The sequence below is a fragment of the Patiria miniata genome, unplaced genomic scaffold, assembly GCF_015706575.1.
Source record: "Patiria miniata isolate m_02_andy unplaced genomic scaffold, ASM1570657v1 HiC_scaffold_22, whole genome shotgun sequence".
Classification (NCBI taxonomy): Eukaryota; Metazoa; Echinodermata; class Asteroidea; order Valvatida; family Asterinidae; genus Patiria; species Patiria miniata.
This window is the reverse complement of record NW_024037061.1, coordinates 3,653,412-3,673,280: the sequence shown is the minus strand read 5'-3', so window position 1 is coordinate 3,673,280 and position 19,869 is coordinate 3,653,412. Positions and strand designations below refer to the sequence as shown.

Here is a 19,869-nt window from a genome sequence, read left to right as displayed (position 1 = left end):
CAGCCGAGTCACTGGTGGAAATACGTCACACGCATGCGTTGTTCATTCCAAGAAACGGACAAATGTGGCGGCTAGACAGCGGAAATCTCACGTGGACTTAAATTTAACCGTTATTTGAAGTCTGAAGGTAATCACTTATTAAATTCAGTGCAACTTTTGGCTATAATTCCAGCCCAAGTTTTGTGAGTTTTGCAAATGACTGAAAAGCAGTAAATCTCAAGCTAAGACCCAGTCCGAAACGGGAGTTTTGTCAGTGGCTACGGCCACGGCTACGGGTGTCACGTGAGAATCGTGATGGCCTGCGGTTGAGCGTGCGATTAGCCTGGCTTGTCGTGGCTAACCCTTCTGCCTTTACACGAGTCGATCCGGGTGAGCTACTCGAACGCAACTTGTATCGCAACACAATATCGCCCTCTCGTGGTGACACCAGAGGTATCGCTAGTGTTTATTTCCAATGCATCAATCACCGTTCAATTTCTGCAAATCGGGACAAATGCTCGAAACGCCAAGGTGATCAACCTATCAAAATGGAGTTTAACTCTCCGTCCTTCCTCTTCTGTATTCTTAGAGGGATTATTGTCTGGGGATCATTGTCCAAAAAATGACCCACCTATAAACTAAACTTGTGCCCAACTGCGAATGAGTAACCATTTTGGAAACTTGCCAGTCTCTTCGGATCTCTGGGCTTATTTCAGCCTGCATAAACAAATTTAGAAGCTTAAGGTATATTTGTTAGATTTGGTACCCTTTATTTCGATCATTGAATAACAAAACTCCGACAAACACTCTCAATAACCTTTTTTCAGATTTCCTGTATTGTTTCTTGAATCGACAAAATAGTGTCCATTGCCTTGAACAACGGGTAAGTGTTAACCTAGTAACTGGCTCAAAAAAAAAAACCAATTACACCTTTTCAGAATTGACATCGGCTTTTCAAACATTTAAGGCTCAAAAAAGAAAAAGGAAAGTCGTAAGCTTAGTCTTAAAATCTGTTAGAGACTGAACAGACTGAATTTCATAATCTCCAGCTTCTTGCCTATTGAGTACCTATAATTTCAAGATCCCAGTAAAATTTAAAGAGAAGGGGTTTGCCCCGGTGTTTCTGGCAGTGGCTGCAATATGCGCCGTAGCACCTTGTCAACCCTTATAAAGGTGCTACATAATGGGTCTCATATTTCTCATAAACTGCATTTACCATTCTTTAATAATAGACATAATCTCCAGCGCCTTGACCTGAGTACATATAATTGTTGGTAGATACGTGCGCTATATAAGACTCCGATATTATTATTATTATTTATTATTATTATGGCTTTACAAAAATGTGTACAGCAATTAAGCATCTTCTCTTCAAAATTGCCTGATTAAAAAAACATAAAATAATGCTTACATTGGAAGCCATCTTGAAATTAAATATTTAAATGATGAGTTTGTCTTGCCTTATAACAGGAATCTTTTGTATCTTGAGTTTGTTTTACTCTTCAGTCAACATCTAATCTCTGCGCAACAACTCCATAAAATCTGAATCACCAATCGACGGTATGAGTCTAAGATATAAGTCTCCGTTTTCAACGGTATGGTATCAGACTATTTTGCTGGCTTAAAGCTCGACTTGTAGGTCTGGCACCCTTTCTCCTCGAAAGTCGCATTGTCCAGCCCTGCCTCGGTGTCCAACTCCACCATGCCAACGGTTACTATGGCAACATCAACATCATCTTCGCTGCCTCCCAAGCACTTCGGTCTGTAGTGACAAACCAAAAATAAAAAATATGACCGACAGGCAGAAGAGGGCGCTGTCACGATGTTCACATGGAGGTAGAAAGGCAGAAAAATGACAATTTGTAGCAAATTTTCAGATCTATTAACTTAATTTCAGTTTGAAATATTCAAGACTACTGTAATGAAATGACTTACGTCACTTCCCTAATCCTTACGCCTGTTTATAATACCCTAAAAGTGGCGTCCCAATTTAATAGCGCCCCCTTCGCTAGAAAATATCACAGTTATAACGAATCACTGTTTTTTGTGACTCGAGTCAAGTCGAGTCATTTTAAAGAAGTGAGCCAAGTCGAGTCATAGGTCCAGAAGGTCGAGTGGATTTGGGTCTAGTCACAGTACGGAATGTAGTGGAGTTAAGTTGAGCTAAACATTTAGCTCGAGTCAATTCAAGTCACCAATATTTAAATGAAATATTATAACAAATAAAGACAAGAGAGAAAGTCATTTGTATCACTAACAATTAGCAAGAAGTGGAACTTCGGTCTCATAGGGTATCAGGTTTGGCTTCGGATCAAGAATTTTACAGTAAAAAACCCTGTTTCTGATTATTTAAAAGTGGGCATGTACGTATCTATTTCCTTTTTTAAAAGCAAGCATAAATTTAAGTCGCCGTTCGAGTCCAGGAGCTTAATAAGAAATCACCCAAAGCCATTTGAATTGGCAAATGTGTTTAAAGTCTGGTTCCGGGATAGTATTTTGTGCGTTCAAGAACCACAAGATGGGACTTTGTGACACGTTGTGTGTTTGTACATGACAAACTGTACCGTGCTGTATTCGTGAACGTGAACATAAATTGTGCACCGTAAGTCATTGCGAATATGTTTCGCAACGTTTTTCTTTTATTTATGGGACTCAGGTCTTATTAGCCTTCGCTCAAGTCTAGGAGCTCGAGTCTAATCAAGTCAGTTACCCATTTGGACTCGACTCGAGTCGAGTCTCCAAAAATTGTGTTTTTTTGGAGGGGCTCGAGTCGAGCCACTCGGATTTGAGTCGAGTCACTGACTCGAGTCATTACAATTCTGGAAAATATATAGGTACAGAATTGAAGGTAAACTATTATTACTCACTTTCCGAAGGCTTCCCCTTCTTCAACCGTCTCAGGGAGTTTCTTGTTGTTTGTCTCCGGGAGAAGCAGTGACAGTAGGCCGGCCGCAATGGACAGAACTCCAAACAACAAGAACGGGAGGGGTTCCCATACCAACCTCAGCTCGACGATGAACGGGGCGATGATGCCTGAAATACGGGACGACATGGAAGCCACTCCCATACCGGCACTCCTGCCAAAATGTCGGGGGAGAACATTGCCCTAGTCATAAGTAAACTCCAATGATAGTTCACGTTGATCTCATGGACCTCCGTGTTTAAGGATAACCCTTAGGGTTGCAGACCAGTAAATCGGTCCGAAATTGCCTACGCCGGCCAAATCACGATTTGCATGCCCTCAAAATCTTCAGTATTTGAGCATGCTGTCGGCCATGAACTTGAGGGTTTGTAAAAAATATGGGTGTATGACATGCACAGGACTGTGAGCTTGTAGTTCCGTTCAAGTTGGATGAAATTGGGGCCCTTAAAGCGCTCTATTTTGCAATGGAGTGTAGGCATCGTTTTTCAAAATGGCGATGGGCTTCAGGACTATTTTCAGGGGTGATCATCTTCGGATGGAAATTTCTCCTTAAAGTCATCAGTTGACCCCCAAATATTGAAAGGAAAATGAAAGATGATGAAATAAGCTTTAATTTGATGTGTGTCTCGAACACCTTGGAGAGTTGTGAGTATTTTTCCTGAATTTCTGATGTGGGAGCATTTACCATTGGGGTCTATGGAAGTTTATTTATTGGTCTGCAACCTTAGGCCACGCACTCTGTGCACACATTTGAAGCTGCGCACTGGCAGCGAATCTCTCCATTCGAATATAGTACGGAAACCAGCATAACCACTAAATTCGTAATATATATAAAGGAAGAATTAAAGAATATTAAACAATTTGTATCTCAACAGAATTTCATATAAAAATGATTCAAGTCATAAAAACATTTAGCTATTAAAACAAAAAATACAATCATCAAAAAGGTAACGATTGCGATTAGAGTAAGATAGATTTGTTTACAATTCGGGCGATTCACAATGCAGTGCGCCACCACGAGTTTGCCACGGAGAGATCATTTTTCCCAGTGCATTGTGGGAGATGGTCGACAAATTCGCAGCGCGGGACATTTGAAATTGTTAGTTTTTTTCCGGTCAGTAGTTTCGTAAGCGTATGATTCGTGTATCTGTTTGCCCTTTTCTTTTTATCAATATAGATTTTTTTGTAAGGGCGGCAGAACGCTATGCCCCAATCTATAACAAATTAGCTCAAGTTGTCTAATGACACTCGTTCAAATGGGCCATGTTTTGTCGACTGTCAACTTGAAAAATTGACTCTCTGTGGCAAAATCTTGGTGGCGCACTGCATTGTGAATCGCCCGAATTGTTGTGGGAGTGTTAAAACGGTGGATAGTGACTTCACTTTACAGATGTTAGTGGTCGCTTTATTGTTAGATCTCTTGCCATATTGCAGGTGCAATTCGTGCGCTATGTTCGAGCGCACAAAGAAGTAGGTCTACTGACCGCGGGTAACTTGATGCGACACACTTTAATTGGCATTCGTGTTTAAAAATATCAATACCTGACCGGCGTAGGAAAGATTTCTCCAGACACGACGTAGATAATGGCGAACGACGCGCTGATGCAAAACTTGCCGACCATGGCGATTGCCGTCCTCGCCACGCCCTCCTCTGCGAGAAATAAACAAGTGATCCAATATGAATCAAGTATGGATACATAATATAAATATGCACATCCAGATCTATGTTTTCACTTCTGGAAAGACGAATACAAGTGCACACAAGTTAATGGCGTCAACGGTGACCAGTTTGCAATGCTATTTGAAAGCAATCAGAAGGCGGCTTGAAATGTAGGCTAGTTCGCACGTAAGCATGCAAAAATGTTCAAATGATGGTGCTGTCCATTGAAGGTTTTGGGGGAAGCAAGATGGCGGCCATGCAGCTTCAGATTCGTCAAGGCGAATAGGACAATCAGCTTAACGGCTATTCCAGTAATTAAAGCGATCAATTACTGCTCTGAGGAACTACCCATCAGCAGTACACTGCTACACACATAATGCAGCAGCCTGTGCCCATGGCTTACGTACCAATGACCTGCTGCAATAAATAAAGACAAAGTAGAGCAAAGCATACCGAGAAATGCAGAGATGATACAAGCCACGCCCCCAACCACCATGGTGCTGCTCAGGTTGATGCGCCGGCCCAAATACTGCAACGAGATGACACTAAAGATGAAGCTGGGGAACTCGACAAGGGCCGCAATGGCTGCGGCTAGGTAGTCATCTACGCCTAGGTTAGATGTGCTTAGGCCAAGGCCATAATACACAATGTTGACAACAAACCTGGGGTATCGAGAATTATGGGGAAGGAAAGACAGAAACTGTGAGTTACTTGGCAATTCGGTGACATTTTGAAGTTGAGAGGCAGCGGATATGGCTGCATACGACCGACTTTACGGCCGGAAAGTGGTTAAGCCGTTTCCACAAGTTTCCACAAGTTTTGATATTTCCAAAACCTTGAAAATTGTGGTAGTTTCTCTGCTTTTTAAAGGGATAGAACAAAACTTGATTGCATATCAAACAGTTTTTAGTATTTTACATCAACAATTTAATCAATTTCTTTGCCGCAGCATGTGTTAAAGGCCCATTGTTCTAGCACCATATCTACTAGTACTTTAATAAGGAGCCATTATCACTAAGACACCTATGCATTTTCAACAATGGTGCCAATGCATTTTCAACAATGGTGCCAATGCATTTTTTTTTAACAATGGTGCCAATGGGATATCCCACAGTGCTAAAATTGGACCCCATGGCTTGTTATGGTTGGCCCCGTGATAATTCTATTAAGATCACGCCCTTCAGCTTAAAGCCTGTCCGGCAAGTGATAAAACATACCAGTAGAACATGAGGTTCAATGTTTTGATGCACATGTTCGGAGTGCGAAAGAGTGCGACGAACGTTTGCTGCCCTTCGTTCTCCTGCTTCAGAATACAAAAAAGAAACATGAAACAGTCACTGGATACAAACCACAGCTTTGTCGCGGAACCATTCAAATGAGCCCTGAAGGCCTTCCTTCCTGTCAATTAATAAACAGTGTACACTGACCAATAAGCTCACGACTCTTAGTCAGGTGACCACGGTAACTCGGTCACATGCACAGTGAGAAATGTACATAAAGCAAATGTGGGCGGGTTTATGAAGAAATCAACCAATCGCGTGCAATCACTTGTGTCTTGCTAATTAGTTATTCAGTTACTTGAATGAAAAGCTCTACCTTTGCAGCACCGATGATTTCACATGAAGTAAACATTTCCTCGGGAAATTCCTTCTTGTTTCTGGCCGCTACTTTCCTCAACGTCTTCTCGGCCTGTTTGTATTTCCCTTTGGACATCTGCCAACGGGCTGACTCTGGGATGAAACTATAAACATTCCATGAAAGACATATTTCTTAAAAAAAAAAAGTGAAATCAAGCAGGCGAGGTATTTTGCAGCCATCTTCGAAGTGTACAGGGTGAGTAAAAAAAAAGCGAAACCCAAATGTCCGGACTATTGTTTTAGTGAAGTTCTGCATGTAGCACTTTCAAAATCTAGGATATGAAAGTCAAATTCATAGGCTTTCTTTTAGTACAAGAATCATTCAAATCACTTATGTACTTTTCAATTTACGGAATTTTAAACACAACCACCGTTTTAAAGTTCTGTCCACGGATCACAAGAAGGTAAGTGTTCTTTCAGCAAAACCAAAACAAATCACATAAGGATGTATGTGAATTGTTTTCGTTTTGCTGAAAGAACGCACCCCTTTTCTATGAAACTTTTTTTTTATGTTTTGCCATAATTTTTGAAAAATTGGTTTGAAATGCTCTGAAAGATATACTCGAAAACTAAAAATTAAAATGTCAAAATAACTTTAAGTTTTGTTTGTTTAATTTTGATCCTAATTAATGTGATTTGATATTATCCCAAACCCCATAATTAATAAAGTAAATCAACATAAATAGTTCAAAGAAAATAAAAAAAATCCGTAACAAAAATAACTTGAAAGAAATGAAATTTAGCAAACGAATTTTAACCTTGCAAAATAAATATAAACGAAAACCGATTGGCTTTTTTTTTAATCACCCTGTAGATCTCTGCTTAAAAGGATCTATAATTATTGAGGGGTGCGAACAATCTGGGTTATTTTTGAATAGGACTTGATTAACAGATGTGTTATAATCCACGCCTGTTTCGTGCAAGGATTTTACTACAAAGAAAATTAGTACGGGAGAGCAGATGATATTATTTCACATATTTTGTTATAAGAGGAACAGTTGTGACAATTTAATGTGGATTTTACCGATGTTGCATTATTTCTTCCCGATTCGTTTCATAAAAAAAGCCCGATCATTTCATGAACATTGGTGCATTAAAGACTCAAAATAATAAAACAAGAGGGGAACTTTTTTCGTAGTTTATAGCAAGTTTATTACAATCCAAGATGGAATCTTGGCATCCACAAACCAAACGATAACCATCAGACATAAGAACTCAAAGTACAGTGGTACAAGACTTCGTAAGATGTAGAAATACAAAATCTACTTTTCTTACCAGATTGAAAGCAGTTAAACTGTTTAACAGAGGTTGTAAGCGATTAAGGTTGAACTGGTTAAACAGAAGTAACTGAAGTTCCCAGTTTACAAGTATTAATGGAATTAATACAAACGGTTTCTAAACTTTCCTGAGAATTACTTGGTTAAAGTACCACAACTCTGGCAAGGCATTCATTTGGTTTTTATACACAAAATAAAAATGCTATAACCCACTACCTAGGCCAAAAAGTTTTGAGAAAATGTTGATGATGTTTGCCGAAAAGGTCCCTATTCTATGAAACAAAACTATGTTTTGACAACATTTTTGAAATATTAGTTTGAAATGCTCTGAAAGATATACTCGAAAACTAAAAATAAAAATGTCAAAATAACTTTAAGTTTTGTTTGTTTGATTTTAATCCTAATGAATGTGATTTGAAATTATCCCAAACCCCATAATTAATAAAATAAATCAACATAAATAGTTCAAAGAAAATTAACACAAAATGTTTAACTAAGCAAAATAAATAAAAACGAAAACCTGAAAAAAACCCAATAAACATAAGAGATACAAAATAAACTTTTTTTTTGGTGTTTTTAATTTTTTTTTGTACATTTTGTAAATTTTAATATTTTTTTTGTCTTAGTTACTGTATATTTTTTTTTTTTTTTTTTCATTTTTTTTAATAAAAAAGTCAACAGGCAAAGAGTTTCCCCGAACATATTGCGGTTAACAATGAAATAATAAAGGCCTACCAATAAGAATAAGATGCATTTGAGATAACGAGGTAATTGGATCCAGTTGAGGAGGGCCAAAAATTGTAATTATTTTCGTTTTATCTCAGATTTTTCAGTTTGTGAAATTCATAATTTTTGCCGAGCCCGACCGAAAAGTGGGAGAATAAAAGAAAAGGAAAAGAAAAGAAATACTTCTTCGGGATGTCATCAGCAATTTGTCATACGATTAGAAATCGTATGAGAATTGTTGCTGATGATTGAGAAGAAGTATTTAAGTCAGGCAGAAGGATACTCGAAGAAAAAGCAAGGTGAAATGAAGTTTAGAAGGAGTGATGAAATATAGGAAAGAAGAGCACTTGAACTCGGCAAATATGAAAAGAACAAATGGAAGATAATAAATATGTTTTCGGTATTAAAGTGATATTGGACCCTCCTCAAAATAACATCCTAAAGTTGTGTTTATGACGAAGTCTGTGTACCAAATAAATCCCTCCCAACTGCTTTCGAGACTTTTTTTAATATTTAAATTCCCCTCTCAATTTGCCTGTGACGTCGGTTATTTACATCTGTTGAATGAGACCCCCCTCCAATTTGTCTCGTACTTTAATTTGAACCCCCTTCTTGTTTATTTCCGTTTGTACACAGTACAAAATGATAATTACTATCCCTCTGGTATAGACATGTACACAGTACATAGTTTCCCCAAGTTTCCCCGTTTTGTTGTTTGTTTAGTCAGAGTTGCAATCTCCCGCCATTTCCTCCTCCTCGCTCTGGTCTGGTTTCACGCCTCTCATCGGTGACACCACGATGATTTTCCGGGTCTGGTGAAACTCCTCGTCTCTATGAGCCATCTTCTTCAGGGCAGCGCGCAGGCGCACTTCGGTGTGGTGATGTTTCTGTTGCATGTTGCGCAGGTCACGGTTGATGGTCGCCCGACCTTGCACAACCTGTGAATAAGCAAAGGAAATACAGAGTAAAATTCAACCGTGAGGTTTCACCCTTTCTTGAACTTTTCAATTGTATAGCAACTGTGCAAATGAGGAACGATGTACCAAGGTACCTTAATGTGTGGTGATTGTATGAGGCGCAAGAGACATCATTCTGTGAGAGATCTCTACCTACCCGGGACATCACCTCCTTCTGTTGGAGGCGCTCTGCTGTGAATTGGATCTTTTCCTCCTCCAGAGCGGCGGAGTTGTCATGGGCTCTCCTGATGTCCAACACCAAGTGCTGGGTCTGCTGGATGCGGACCTTGTCGATCACATTCTGTTCATTACAAAACAGGAAACAATGTCATTCAGTATTGATGAGTTGTTTTGCTTCAACTCATTCAACTTGAAATTCTTTAGTCAATTTTTGTTTGTCTGTCAGTCTGTCAGAGTACCCCTTCTCTCAGTTCATCTCACCTTGCGGCGTTCTTCAGCCATCTTCATGCGGCTTTCCACCTCCTCTCTCAGCTTGGCATCACCTCGTGCCTCTCGCAGCTTCTTAGCCTTCTTCAGCTTCTGCAGGCGGGCTGGTGGCTTCTTCAGGAACTCGAATTTCTCTTTGACGAAGTACTCGTAGGTGAGGCCGCCGGCACGGGTCTCGGGGCGGGCCACGATGCCAGAGTTCCGAAGGTCGCGAAGGATCTCCTGGCTTTCCTGGCGAGCATGCAGCTTCTCCTTGTTGCTGATCTTCTTGGCAAAAAGAGGAGTGCCGACGACGAAGAGATCTGAATCAAGAATATAACACCGAAGAAGTAAGACAAGGAGCCTGCTTTGTAGTCGAGGTACTGTTGATGAATTTCATGTCATCAGTCTATCACAAGTCATCTAGTCCCAAAACAACTCCAAACCTTTTGAAGATTAAGATTTATTTTTCATTGTTCGTTTGGTGTTTGTGACTTGTGAATCGACTCGTGATTTACTTGTGACCAAACTTGTGATGTACTTGTGATCCATTACAAGTTGCTTGACCTCAACACTGTATCGAACTTACTACATTAATTGGACATAAAATGAAGATGTTGATAATTAGTTTGGCCGGGTGGTTTGAATTGCTTCACTGATGACTTACACGGTGTTGGTGGGCGCTCGGCAGTTTCCAGCTCCAGCAACTCGTCCCCATCCGCCGTGCCCTCAGTGATCATGTAAGGAGCCAGGCTCACATCGCTGAATGTCGGCGAAGGGCTGCTGTCACGATCGGCAGGAGAGCTGGGGCGGATAGGAGGAAGTACCTTGTTGGTACCCATGATGGTGCGCTCTGACACATCGGTGATAGGCTGGTCCTCGGGCAGGGCAGGGGCCACCTGTCATCAAATAAACATTTAGCCTAAATGGTGTCTACAGCTGCTGTTTTTCAAAAGTAATTTCACTTATGCCTGCTAATATATTTTGTTCTTGAAGTTCATGCATTTTAAGAAAAACCTGTACCTCACTAATTAAGAATTACAAACAATGGATGCTCTAAGCCTACTCGTCAAAGCTCTCTACACAAAACATATCTTAGAAATGAACGTGATCAAAAATACAGTTGAAACGTAAACGAAGTCAATCTCAAGCTAAATGTTAACCGTTATGTCTAAATTGGCTTCGATGCGCTATTAAAACATGTCTTGTATATTCAAAGTAAAAGTTCTCATTTTTTTCGGGAGGAGTGGGTGGCTATTAAGCTTACCCGATTCATGCTGCGACGGTTCTTGAAGAATTTCCAGAAGGAGAAAGACTTGTTCTTGATCATTCCTGAGGAAATCTCATCGGCTGAAGACGGAGCCGGCACAACTTTGGACTCATTGCAACCACCCATGTCTGAAGTATTCGTCACTTGTTAGTTTGTTTTCTTCGAAATTATCAACTCAAAATGTAGCTCAAATTCTCCGAGATAAAATCGCTGCTACTCGTTCGTTTGATATCGTTCCACTGCCTGATTTGTTTAGACACACATGCGCCTTTATGGGTTGCTTTGTGTACAGTGGAAAGTTTTCCCCATAGAAACTTATGCAAACATTGCAGCGTTTGAGTAGAAACTATTATTGCGACACAAAGCAAATCGCCAAACTCTGTGATACGCGCATTTACGCGCGTATGACAACGTGATGGAGATCTGTGACGCATCAAGTATCAAAATGCGTCACAATCAGGAAGGCGCGTTTGAAGTGCTCCTATTGGTCAGCTGTTCAAAATTAATATTCATAACGACGCTTAATTCCTCAGACGGACCAATAGCACATAGTTTTTGCCTTCGCGTTTCCCTTATGATGCATTACTGCGCGGAAAAACCTAATATTCAAGTTGCTAAGTTGCACCCGTGCGTTCGGCTGCTCATGACGCAACGGATACGCCGTGGTTTCGTTTGTGTCGAAACAAGATAATATTTGAATTCGAAATTTATTTCGCTGGTTCCTGGGACGTTCGTACAATAACAGTCAAGACTAAGCGGATACCGGTGAAGTGTTATCCAATCGGGTTTACGAAATCTCGACTTCATCTTCTGCTGCGGCTACATGGTCCAGCTTCACAAGTCCCCTGACCTGACAGACACTAGTAAAATATTGGTCAATTTCCCGCAACGGAGACACCAAATCCTGCCGCACAAGGCCAAGGGTTTGTGTATTTCTATTGAGTTTGAACTTGGCTCCTATGATTCTAATGAATCTAAGCTAGCGAAAAATCCGGAGCTGGAGACGATGCCAGGGTTTCGGAAACCCTTTGTCAAAAAAACCGCGGGATTCCAAAACGTGCTACCTGGTTCTTGGGGGCGAATGGTTATAACATTCAAAACTTGCGGTTACCAGTGAAGCACCATCTTTTGAGAGAGCAAATTTCCGTTAGAAGACAAAAATTGAAAGTTTGAGCAGGTACTTACAAGTACAGGAGAAAGTACAGGATGGTAGGAACGCCAATGCAGAGCTGTAGTCCCCGCCAGGAGCGAATGAAATAGGCGCAGAACGAAGTGAGCAGCAGACCCGTAGTAAAGAATCCCTGGATGAAAATGCCGACACCGACCCGTCTGCTGGGGCCTAAAAACTCGGTGGCTGTGGGAACAAAGACGAGCCAAGCTCAATCTCTAAAAGTTCTAAAAATGTGGAACTGAACCTCCAAAAAATCTCAAACATGTCCTCACAAAGAAAAAAAATGAATGTAGTAATGAAGATGAATACGGAGAATACGGAGTGCGAAGCTTCATGAAAAGCGCCCCCTAGTGTCAATTGGGGTCCACTCTCTCCCCCTCCATCCTGTTTTGGAATTTGCAACGGCCCAATTGCAAAGGTATAGTTTTCCATCATCATCCCCCAGTTGTCGAAACAAATCTTCGCCCTTACCACCACCCCACGGGCCCGTTCCCTTCCCCACTTTTTTTGTTTTATAGCGCGAAATGGATGTCTCCGGTTATTCTTTTGTTTGTACTTATTTAAACTGTTTTGCAGCACCATTCATAAATACTTTTGCGCACGTTTTTCAGAAGAGGACCATATTTTTGTATGGTGTTTATCGAGGACATTTTCATTTTCTTTTTTGTTTTTCTGCATTAAAGTACTTTGCAGCACCACTCATTGGTTTTGTACACGTTTTCCAATCGAGGACTTTACTCATTTTGTGATGTCCTCATTCAAAAAAGGAGTTTCCTCACGTACGTCTGCAACACGCGTTTCGATCACACCTTCACACCTTAATGCTTTATATAAAGCAATAATATTACTGAGGACCCTTATTATTTGGACTTTTCCTGAAAATGTTTCCCCGAGGTTTTGTACACGAACTCTGTCCGAGGACTTTGGCTCAGGTCCTCGGGTGGACTGTTATTGCAGGTAACACACTGTTCCAAGTCCTCAGACGTAAAGGATAACACCACTTACTGTGGACAAAGCAGACGAGAAACGCCCCAATGGCGCCGGCTCCCAGGAAGAACCTCAGGATAATGTAAACCACCACGCTGGGTGAGAAGACGTTACCAACGGACGCACACAGCATCAACGTGGACGCTAGGTAGATAGCCGGTTTGCGACCAAGCCTGCAGTGTGTATTTTCCAGAATAAAAAAAAGGTTCAAACGTTTAAACGCGTTTAAAATAAACGCGTTTTGCCTTGCTAAGCGTTTATTCTAAACGTGTTTAAACGCAAGCACCTTTTTCATTGTGTTAAAACGCTAAAAGCTACGTTCACAATGCATTTCAACTCGTGTCAACTTACCAGTCTGCCATCGAGCCGAACACTAACGAGCCGACCAGAAACCCTGCGAAGTAAATCGATTGCGCCAAGCTTACTGTAGCTTTACTGTCGCAAACCAGATCAAACTGGAATGAAAGATCAATGTATATTTGCAAGTCAGAAGGCATCAAGGCCTGAAAAAAAAATGAAATTAAATTGGATTGTTAGAAAATACTTCTCAAAGTCATAAGGGTGCAACTGATGCTTTGCTCACTGTTGTTCACATTTTGGTTACCAGAGGCACGGGTACCATCTTACCGATCGCCATAATGTTTCCCATCATTTTGGCAAAGAATGCTCAGGCATATCATAGAGCGTGGTGTATTATAAGACTATGGTGTATTTCAATACAAGTAACAGTTTTTTTTTAAAAACTTGCAAGTTTAATTACAATCAGTGGATAACTTACGACAGGGGAATGTCTTTACTGTCCATTTTGGATTGCTTGAGACTAGACTTCGGTCTACGGATATGTGATGGAGCCATGATGATTTTCGAAGAATTGTGATTGACCCACACATTATGTCCTCATTTTGCTCTCTCGATTACACCCATTACTTTACCCCCCTACAGTTCAAGAACACAACAAAAATACCAACCTCATTTATGATGGTTTTCTGGTACTGCCGGGTGTCGTAAACCCACCCATCTTTCTCTGAGCATTTGACAGTGCTGGTGTTATCAAAGTCCAGGTAGCTCAGTTTTTCACTGAAGTCAACGCCCGTCACATTGTACATTTTACAGCTATCGAACGCCTTCGTTGTCGAGTTGTACGGGATGGAGGCGTCCCGTTTCTCGAGGAGACACTCCCAATCGCCAGGAGAGGTTGTGCTCGTGCAGTTGGCGTCGTCCCAGGGGGCCACGAGGCACCAGTGCTCGGCCTCTCCGGCATAGAACACCTGAGCTAAGGCGTTGGCCCCGTGGATCACGCCTATCAGCGGCACTATGGCAAACACGAGCTTCTGAAAGGTGCCGAATTCGCCGACAGCGCAGATGATGTCGTCGAAGGACGGCGCTTTTTGCTCGTCACAGACTGACTTAATACTGTTCTGTTGTTCTGCCATGACTTTAAAAATTCTTCAGAATACTAACAAAAAGAACAGGAGTGGGTACACAGTTAGTGCATAAAAATTATGCACTAAATTAAAACAGCTAACAACTAACACTTGCCGAACAGTTTATGATTTTATCACTTTCAATTTAATTCAAACCAAATCTGTTTATTTGATTAAAAATACATCACCAAATAAAAAGAAGGCAAAGACCTATTTTTTTGAAAACAAAATCACGAATGTTCCAGGTGTACCATTTGTCGGTTTAATTTTTGAATGGCATCTCAAAGAGGGTTATATTCACAAAACTTAAGCAAAGCCACTCCTTATGTAAGATATTCTTGTTCCAAAATTGTTTAAAAAAATACTTCAGGATATAACATATGGCATTGTGCAGTTTTTGTAGTCACAGATGACGACATTAGCATTTACCCAGGAAATAAACGTCAAATGGGACACCTTTTTCGAGAAGAACACCGTTTACCCATACGTTGTTTTTGATGAGGCTTTCATCAAAAAGTTAGTAGAGAGATGTGATCCCGAACCGATAAAACAAATGCGACATTTCTAAAAATATTGTGCTCGGCGTTAACATGGTTTTGTAGTTATCACTTATCAGAATTCAATAATAAGGCCCAAAACGTAGGATCATGAATATTCAAAAACATAATTAGCTGGCTTGACAGAATTCGACACCAGATCGGCGCAGAGCCCTGCAAATTTGAAAGCCGCCGCGCGCAGTGCAGCGGTTAAGCTGTTTGGGTCTTTGTTGACAAGTATTCATGGTAATTGCCACCTGTACGTGTCGTTATCACGTGTCTAACCAGGACTTTGGCTGAGTCGTTAATCCTTGGTCCGCAGTTTAACAGTAACAAGTTAAAACACTATCTACAGGGTGAGTAAAAAAAGAAGCGAAACCCAAATGTCGGGACCATTGTGTTAGTGAAGTTCTGTATGTAGCCCTTTCAAAATCTAGGATACAAAAGCCCAATTCATAGGCTTTCTTTTAGTACAGGAATCATTCGAATCACTTATGTACTTTTCAAGTTACGGAATTTTAAACACAACCACCGTTTTAAAGTTCTGTCCACGGATCACAAGGTATTCTTTCAGCAAAACGAAAACAAATCATATAGGGATGTGTGTGAATTGTTTTCGTTTTGCTGAAAGAACTCACACCTTTTTGTGATCCGTGGACAGAACTTTAAAACGGTGGTTGTGTTTAAAATTCCGTAACTTGAAAAGTACATGAGTGATTTGAATGATTCTTGTACTAGAAGGCCAGCAAGAGTGATCCAGCAAATTATCGCCCTGTTTCCTTGACATGCATATGTTGTAAAATCATGGAGCACATAGTCCTGAGCCACATGGCTAAGTACCTTGCTGCAAATAACATCATCATCGACAACCAACATGGTTTCCGTGAGAAATTGTCGTGCGAAACACAACTCATACAAGCCGTTGATGACTGGGCCTTTAATATCAACAACAAACATCAGACGGACGTCTTGTTTCTAGACTTTAGCATGGCCTTTGACAGAGTGGCTCATCGCAAGTTGTTGCACAAGCTTGAATACTACGGCATCATAGGCAGAGCCAAAGCATGGATCCAAGGTTTCTTGAGTGGTAGGACCCAGCAAGTTTCAGTCAATGGTACCCTGTCTGGCACCTGCAGATGTCATATCTGGAGTCCCCCAAGGCTCTGTACTTGGCCCAGCCCTGTTTCTTTTGTACATCAATGACATCAGTGAAGGTGTTCTGTCAACAATGAGGCTTTTTGCTGATGATAGTGCAATCTACAGGTGCATCAAGTCTCGTAGAGATCTTGAGACTCTCCAAGCGGATCTCCAGGCGGTCTTTGAATGGGCTCAGAGATGGGACATGAGTTTCAACATCACAAAATGTTGCCACCTCTGCATCACCCTGAAGAAGAAAAAGCTTGAAGCTTGAACACACCTTTACAATCTCTGGCCAGGCCATCCCGCATGAGAAGAAATGCAAATACCTTGGAGTCACCATCGCTGACAACCTAAGCTGGAACACTCAGGCAGAAGCAGTCAGAGCCAAGGCTTCAAGATCCCTTGGGCTGATCAGACGCACCCTTGGAAAATGCAGCAGGGAGGTCAAGGAGACAGCATATAACACTCTAGTAAGACCACAACTTGAATTTGCCACAAGTGCATGGAACCCATACACAATCCGCAACATCAGAATAGTTGAGAGTGTGCAACGCCAAGCGGCGCGTTTTGTCATGATGGACTACCACTGGGAATCAAGTGTGTCCGACATGCTGACATCACTGAGATGGGACACCCTACATGACAGACGTCTCCTCCATCAGGTTGAACTCCTCTACAAAATTCAACATGGCCAAGTAAATATAACTACTCCTCCGAACATCGTCCATAACACACTATCAAGCCGACACAGCCAGACCAATCAACATAACCTCATCTACATGCAACAACTCACCAGAGTTGACTGCTACCTCTATAGCCCTTTCCCGAGAGCTGTTCGGATTTGGAACAGGCTACCAGTGGCTGCGGTTACTGCGACCACCTTGAAAGGGTTCCAGACAGAAGCTCTCCCAGCTATAAGAGGGATGGAGCTACACTGCAAAAGCTGTAGTGTTAATTTAACACCATTCGGTATCTATATAGGACAACACCAGTAAAATTTAACACCAGATGGTCCTATATAGATACCAATGGTGTAGATTTAACACTCCAGTTTTTGCAGTGTACCAGTTGTATCTCTCAGGTACAAATTGACAATACCACCATCCGATAAGCACCCTAACAGCACACACACAAAGAGCACACATGGAGTTGCAACCCACCCTCTCCAGGACAGCAGCAATGCTTTTAGGAGAGTACTCTAATGCAAGATGCAAGATACTAAAAGAAAATTATGAATCGGGCTTTCGTATCCTAGATTTTTCAAAGTACATGTAGTACATGCAGAACTTCACTAAAACAATAGTCCCAACATTTGGATTTGTATTTTTAGACTCACCCTGTAGGCTATTAACACCAATGATTGCCTGGGAAAGGTTCCACCGTGATAGGGTTGCTAGTGTGGTGAAGCTCTGACCAGTCTGTCCGTGTTGTCCACCAGTGTCCAAATGTACGAATGCACGAGTCTCGAAAAAGCCGAAATGAGAATATGCAGAAACTGTTTGAAGTGGTCAATATACCACTTGATAGTCCTTTGATTTGGTCCTTAGACTTTGGTTTGACAATAGATTTAGAGATAGTTCAGACAAACTTTGGACTGAAGCAATTAGGCATATCAGTACGGTACGCACATATTCTCGTAAAAATTGGTCCGATACTTCTGTCTTAACTTATTTTTTATATTTTTTTGCCTAAGTCAATTGAGCGTGATAGGCCGTTCTGTACACAAATCCCCCTCCCCCCGCGCCTGGGGTTTCGTGTAGAATCATTGTAGAAGACCATTTTTTACGGGAAATGTGTCAGTGTCATGATGAAGGGGGCGGAGCAAACAGGCTGCACGAACCACAGATACATGTGTACACTGAATGATTACGAGTGCAATTGATACACACACATCGCGCCGGTTAAAGGGGCACTAGGTCCTGAAATCCCCGAAAATGTTATGTTTTGGATTGTTTACTTAGCCTATTTCAATCATCTGGTTGAAAGGAAATCAACCCAATGTCTTACCGTTCCCGAGAAAAGACGAAAAAACCCAGGTTGTTTACATCGGACACGACGGAGTGCGAATACGTACGATATATACACGTTGTGTGTCTCGGGAACAGCGGTGACCAATCACCAATGCAAAAATGTGGTTTCTTCAACGTCCGCAAAAGGCGAACACTTTACGAATGAAATCACAGCATCCAAACAGCTCGAATTTATGGGGCCGCAAAAGTGGACCCCGAAATTCGTTCTCGCACACATAATACAAGAATAACACAAAAACGCCCAGTTTTGAAAGGATAGTTGTGTGGATGTTTATATCCTACTTTCAAATGTTATTTCCGATTAACATCATCTCGTTCAAAGCGCGTTTTGTAGCCCAGTTGGGCTGTTCCAGGACCTAGTGTCTCATAGGGTTTGTACACAGGGTGTCAAGTGGTGTACGTATATGGATTTTTTAGGAGGGTGCTTGCGGGCTGGAATAATTACCACAAAGAAATTGAAGTCAAATACAATATGAGGAGGAGAGACAAATCAAAAGAATAAAATCACAGAGACTTACGAAACAAACTCAATGTCACCTCTGATGTTCCTTTGACCCGCGGACCAGCAAAATGGCCACAGCCCCATAAATGTGCCCTATTTACTGGACTACCTCCGTAAACTAAGGCCACACTTTTCTAGCAGATTTACTTACAACAGTAGTACTTGACCAAACTATATTTTCGCATTTAGACTGCGTAGGCCTATGCAGTTCATTTATGCTTTAAAAAATACTCACCTTGTTAGTATCAAAGAGATTATAATGCGCAAGTGCACAACTCTCCAGTTTTCGTGTCACTTCCCGGTCCTTTTTGGCATCCGTTTGTGTGTAACTCAATTGCACCTTGTTCCAACGAATAGAGCGCTGTTTGACCTCGAGTTTCCCGAGGTCACACACGCATGGCCCAAAAGCCTACAGGAGATTTTATGAGACTGTATTCGAGACTAAAGAAAAACACGAAGAGTACCTGCATGGATGCATGCACTGTACGTTTGGCCAAGATGGTCGGGTTTAATAGTGAAAAGTCGAAATCGTGTGTTTTACTTTGATACCAAATGTAACTGCTTTTGACAAAAGTAAAGTGTTGTTATGACGTGTCAAACATACTTTATAGCAACAAAAGTGAGGGCCGAGTGTACATTCGATTCTTAAAAAAGGCCGATAGAAATGGCAATTAAGATTCATTACATAGATGATAGTCTATGCTTCATTTTCATGTGAAACACGTGCAGGAGACTTTCATATTTTTGGTCCAATTCACCGGTTGAAAAATGAAGACTTTTGCGAGATTTCATGATTTGCAATCACAAGTGTACACGTGTAAACGTACAGGACTGAAAATTGTAAATAGCACACGCGAACGTGCAGTGAATGACTTATGAAATATTAAGCAGGCCATCTCGAGCTAGCTCGACCAATCAGTCAGGTGTACATCGAATTCTTAAAATATTAAACGACATCACGTTCACGAGATTTTTTGTAGATGAAGGTTCATTCTTTCCTTTGATTACCTCAACATTCGGGAGACTTTCGTCGTTGTCGAATAAAAACGGAAATTTCATCACGTAATTTTTAGGCGATTTGTCCCTGAAATAATATCGTCAAAATGCATCGAAATTCTTTTTTGAGTAAAAAAAAATACCTTGACAGATGTATGCAGTAGGTCTTTAACTACCTAAAACAGCTTTGTTTGTGTGGATCGGTTGTGGTTTTGCATGGAAATTGCGA

The 19,869-nt window shown here is 41.2% G+C and overlaps 3 protein-coding genes across 4 annotated transcripts; 1 reads left to right on the top strand and 2 right to left on the bottom strand.

Annotated features, from left to right (window-relative positions):
- Positions 1-1,284: 1,284 nt before the first annotated feature.
- On the bottom strand, positions 1,285-18,987 carry LOC119730896 (organic cation transporter protein-like). Of its 2 annotated transcripts, none has more exons than XM_038203959.1 (11): positions 18,880-18,987; positions 13,981-14,468; positions 13,364-13,467; positions 13,031-13,185; positions 12,040-12,208; positions 6,159-6,303; positions 5,780-5,865; positions 5,016-5,224; positions 4,445-4,553; positions 2,847-3,056; positions 1,285-1,741 (listed from the first exon to the last, which is right to left on the bottom strand). In XM_038203959.1, the coding sequence occupies exons 2-11, from the start codon at positions 14,443-14,445 to the stop codon at positions 1,588-1,590; spliced, it is 1,806 nt and encodes a 601-aa protein (XP_038059887.1). In that variant the 5' UTR covers positions 14,446-14,468; positions 18,880-18,987; the 3' UTR covers positions 1,285-1,587. The 2 variants fall into 2 exon arrangements, with proteins under 2 accessions (XP_038059887.1, XP_038059886.1); XM_038203958.1 differs by lacking the exon at positions 18,880-18,987 and adding an exon at positions 17,449-17,570.
- LOC119730897 (stathmin domain-containing protein 1-like) lies at positions 8,108-11,561 on the bottom strand. The gene is made up of 5 exons (XM_038203961.1): positions 10,852-11,561; positions 10,252-10,483; positions 9,600-9,907; positions 9,316-9,459; positions 8,108-9,140 (listed from the first exon to the last, which is right to left on the bottom strand). Exons 1-5 carry the CDS (start codon positions 10,978-10,980, stop codon positions 8,922-8,924), a joined length of 1,032 nt encoding a protein of 343 aa, XP_038059889.1. The 5' UTR covers positions 10,981-11,561; the 3' UTR covers positions 8,108-8,921.
- On the top strand, positions 15,777-16,997 carry LOC119730634. Its single transcript, XM_038203621.1, has 2 exons — positions 15,777-16,059; positions 16,855-16,997. The coding sequence occupies exons 1-2, from the start codon at positions 15,777-15,779 to the stop codon at positions 16,995-16,997; spliced, it is 426 nt and encodes a 141-aa protein (XP_038059549.1).
- Positions 18,988-19,869: the final 882 nt, after the last annotated feature.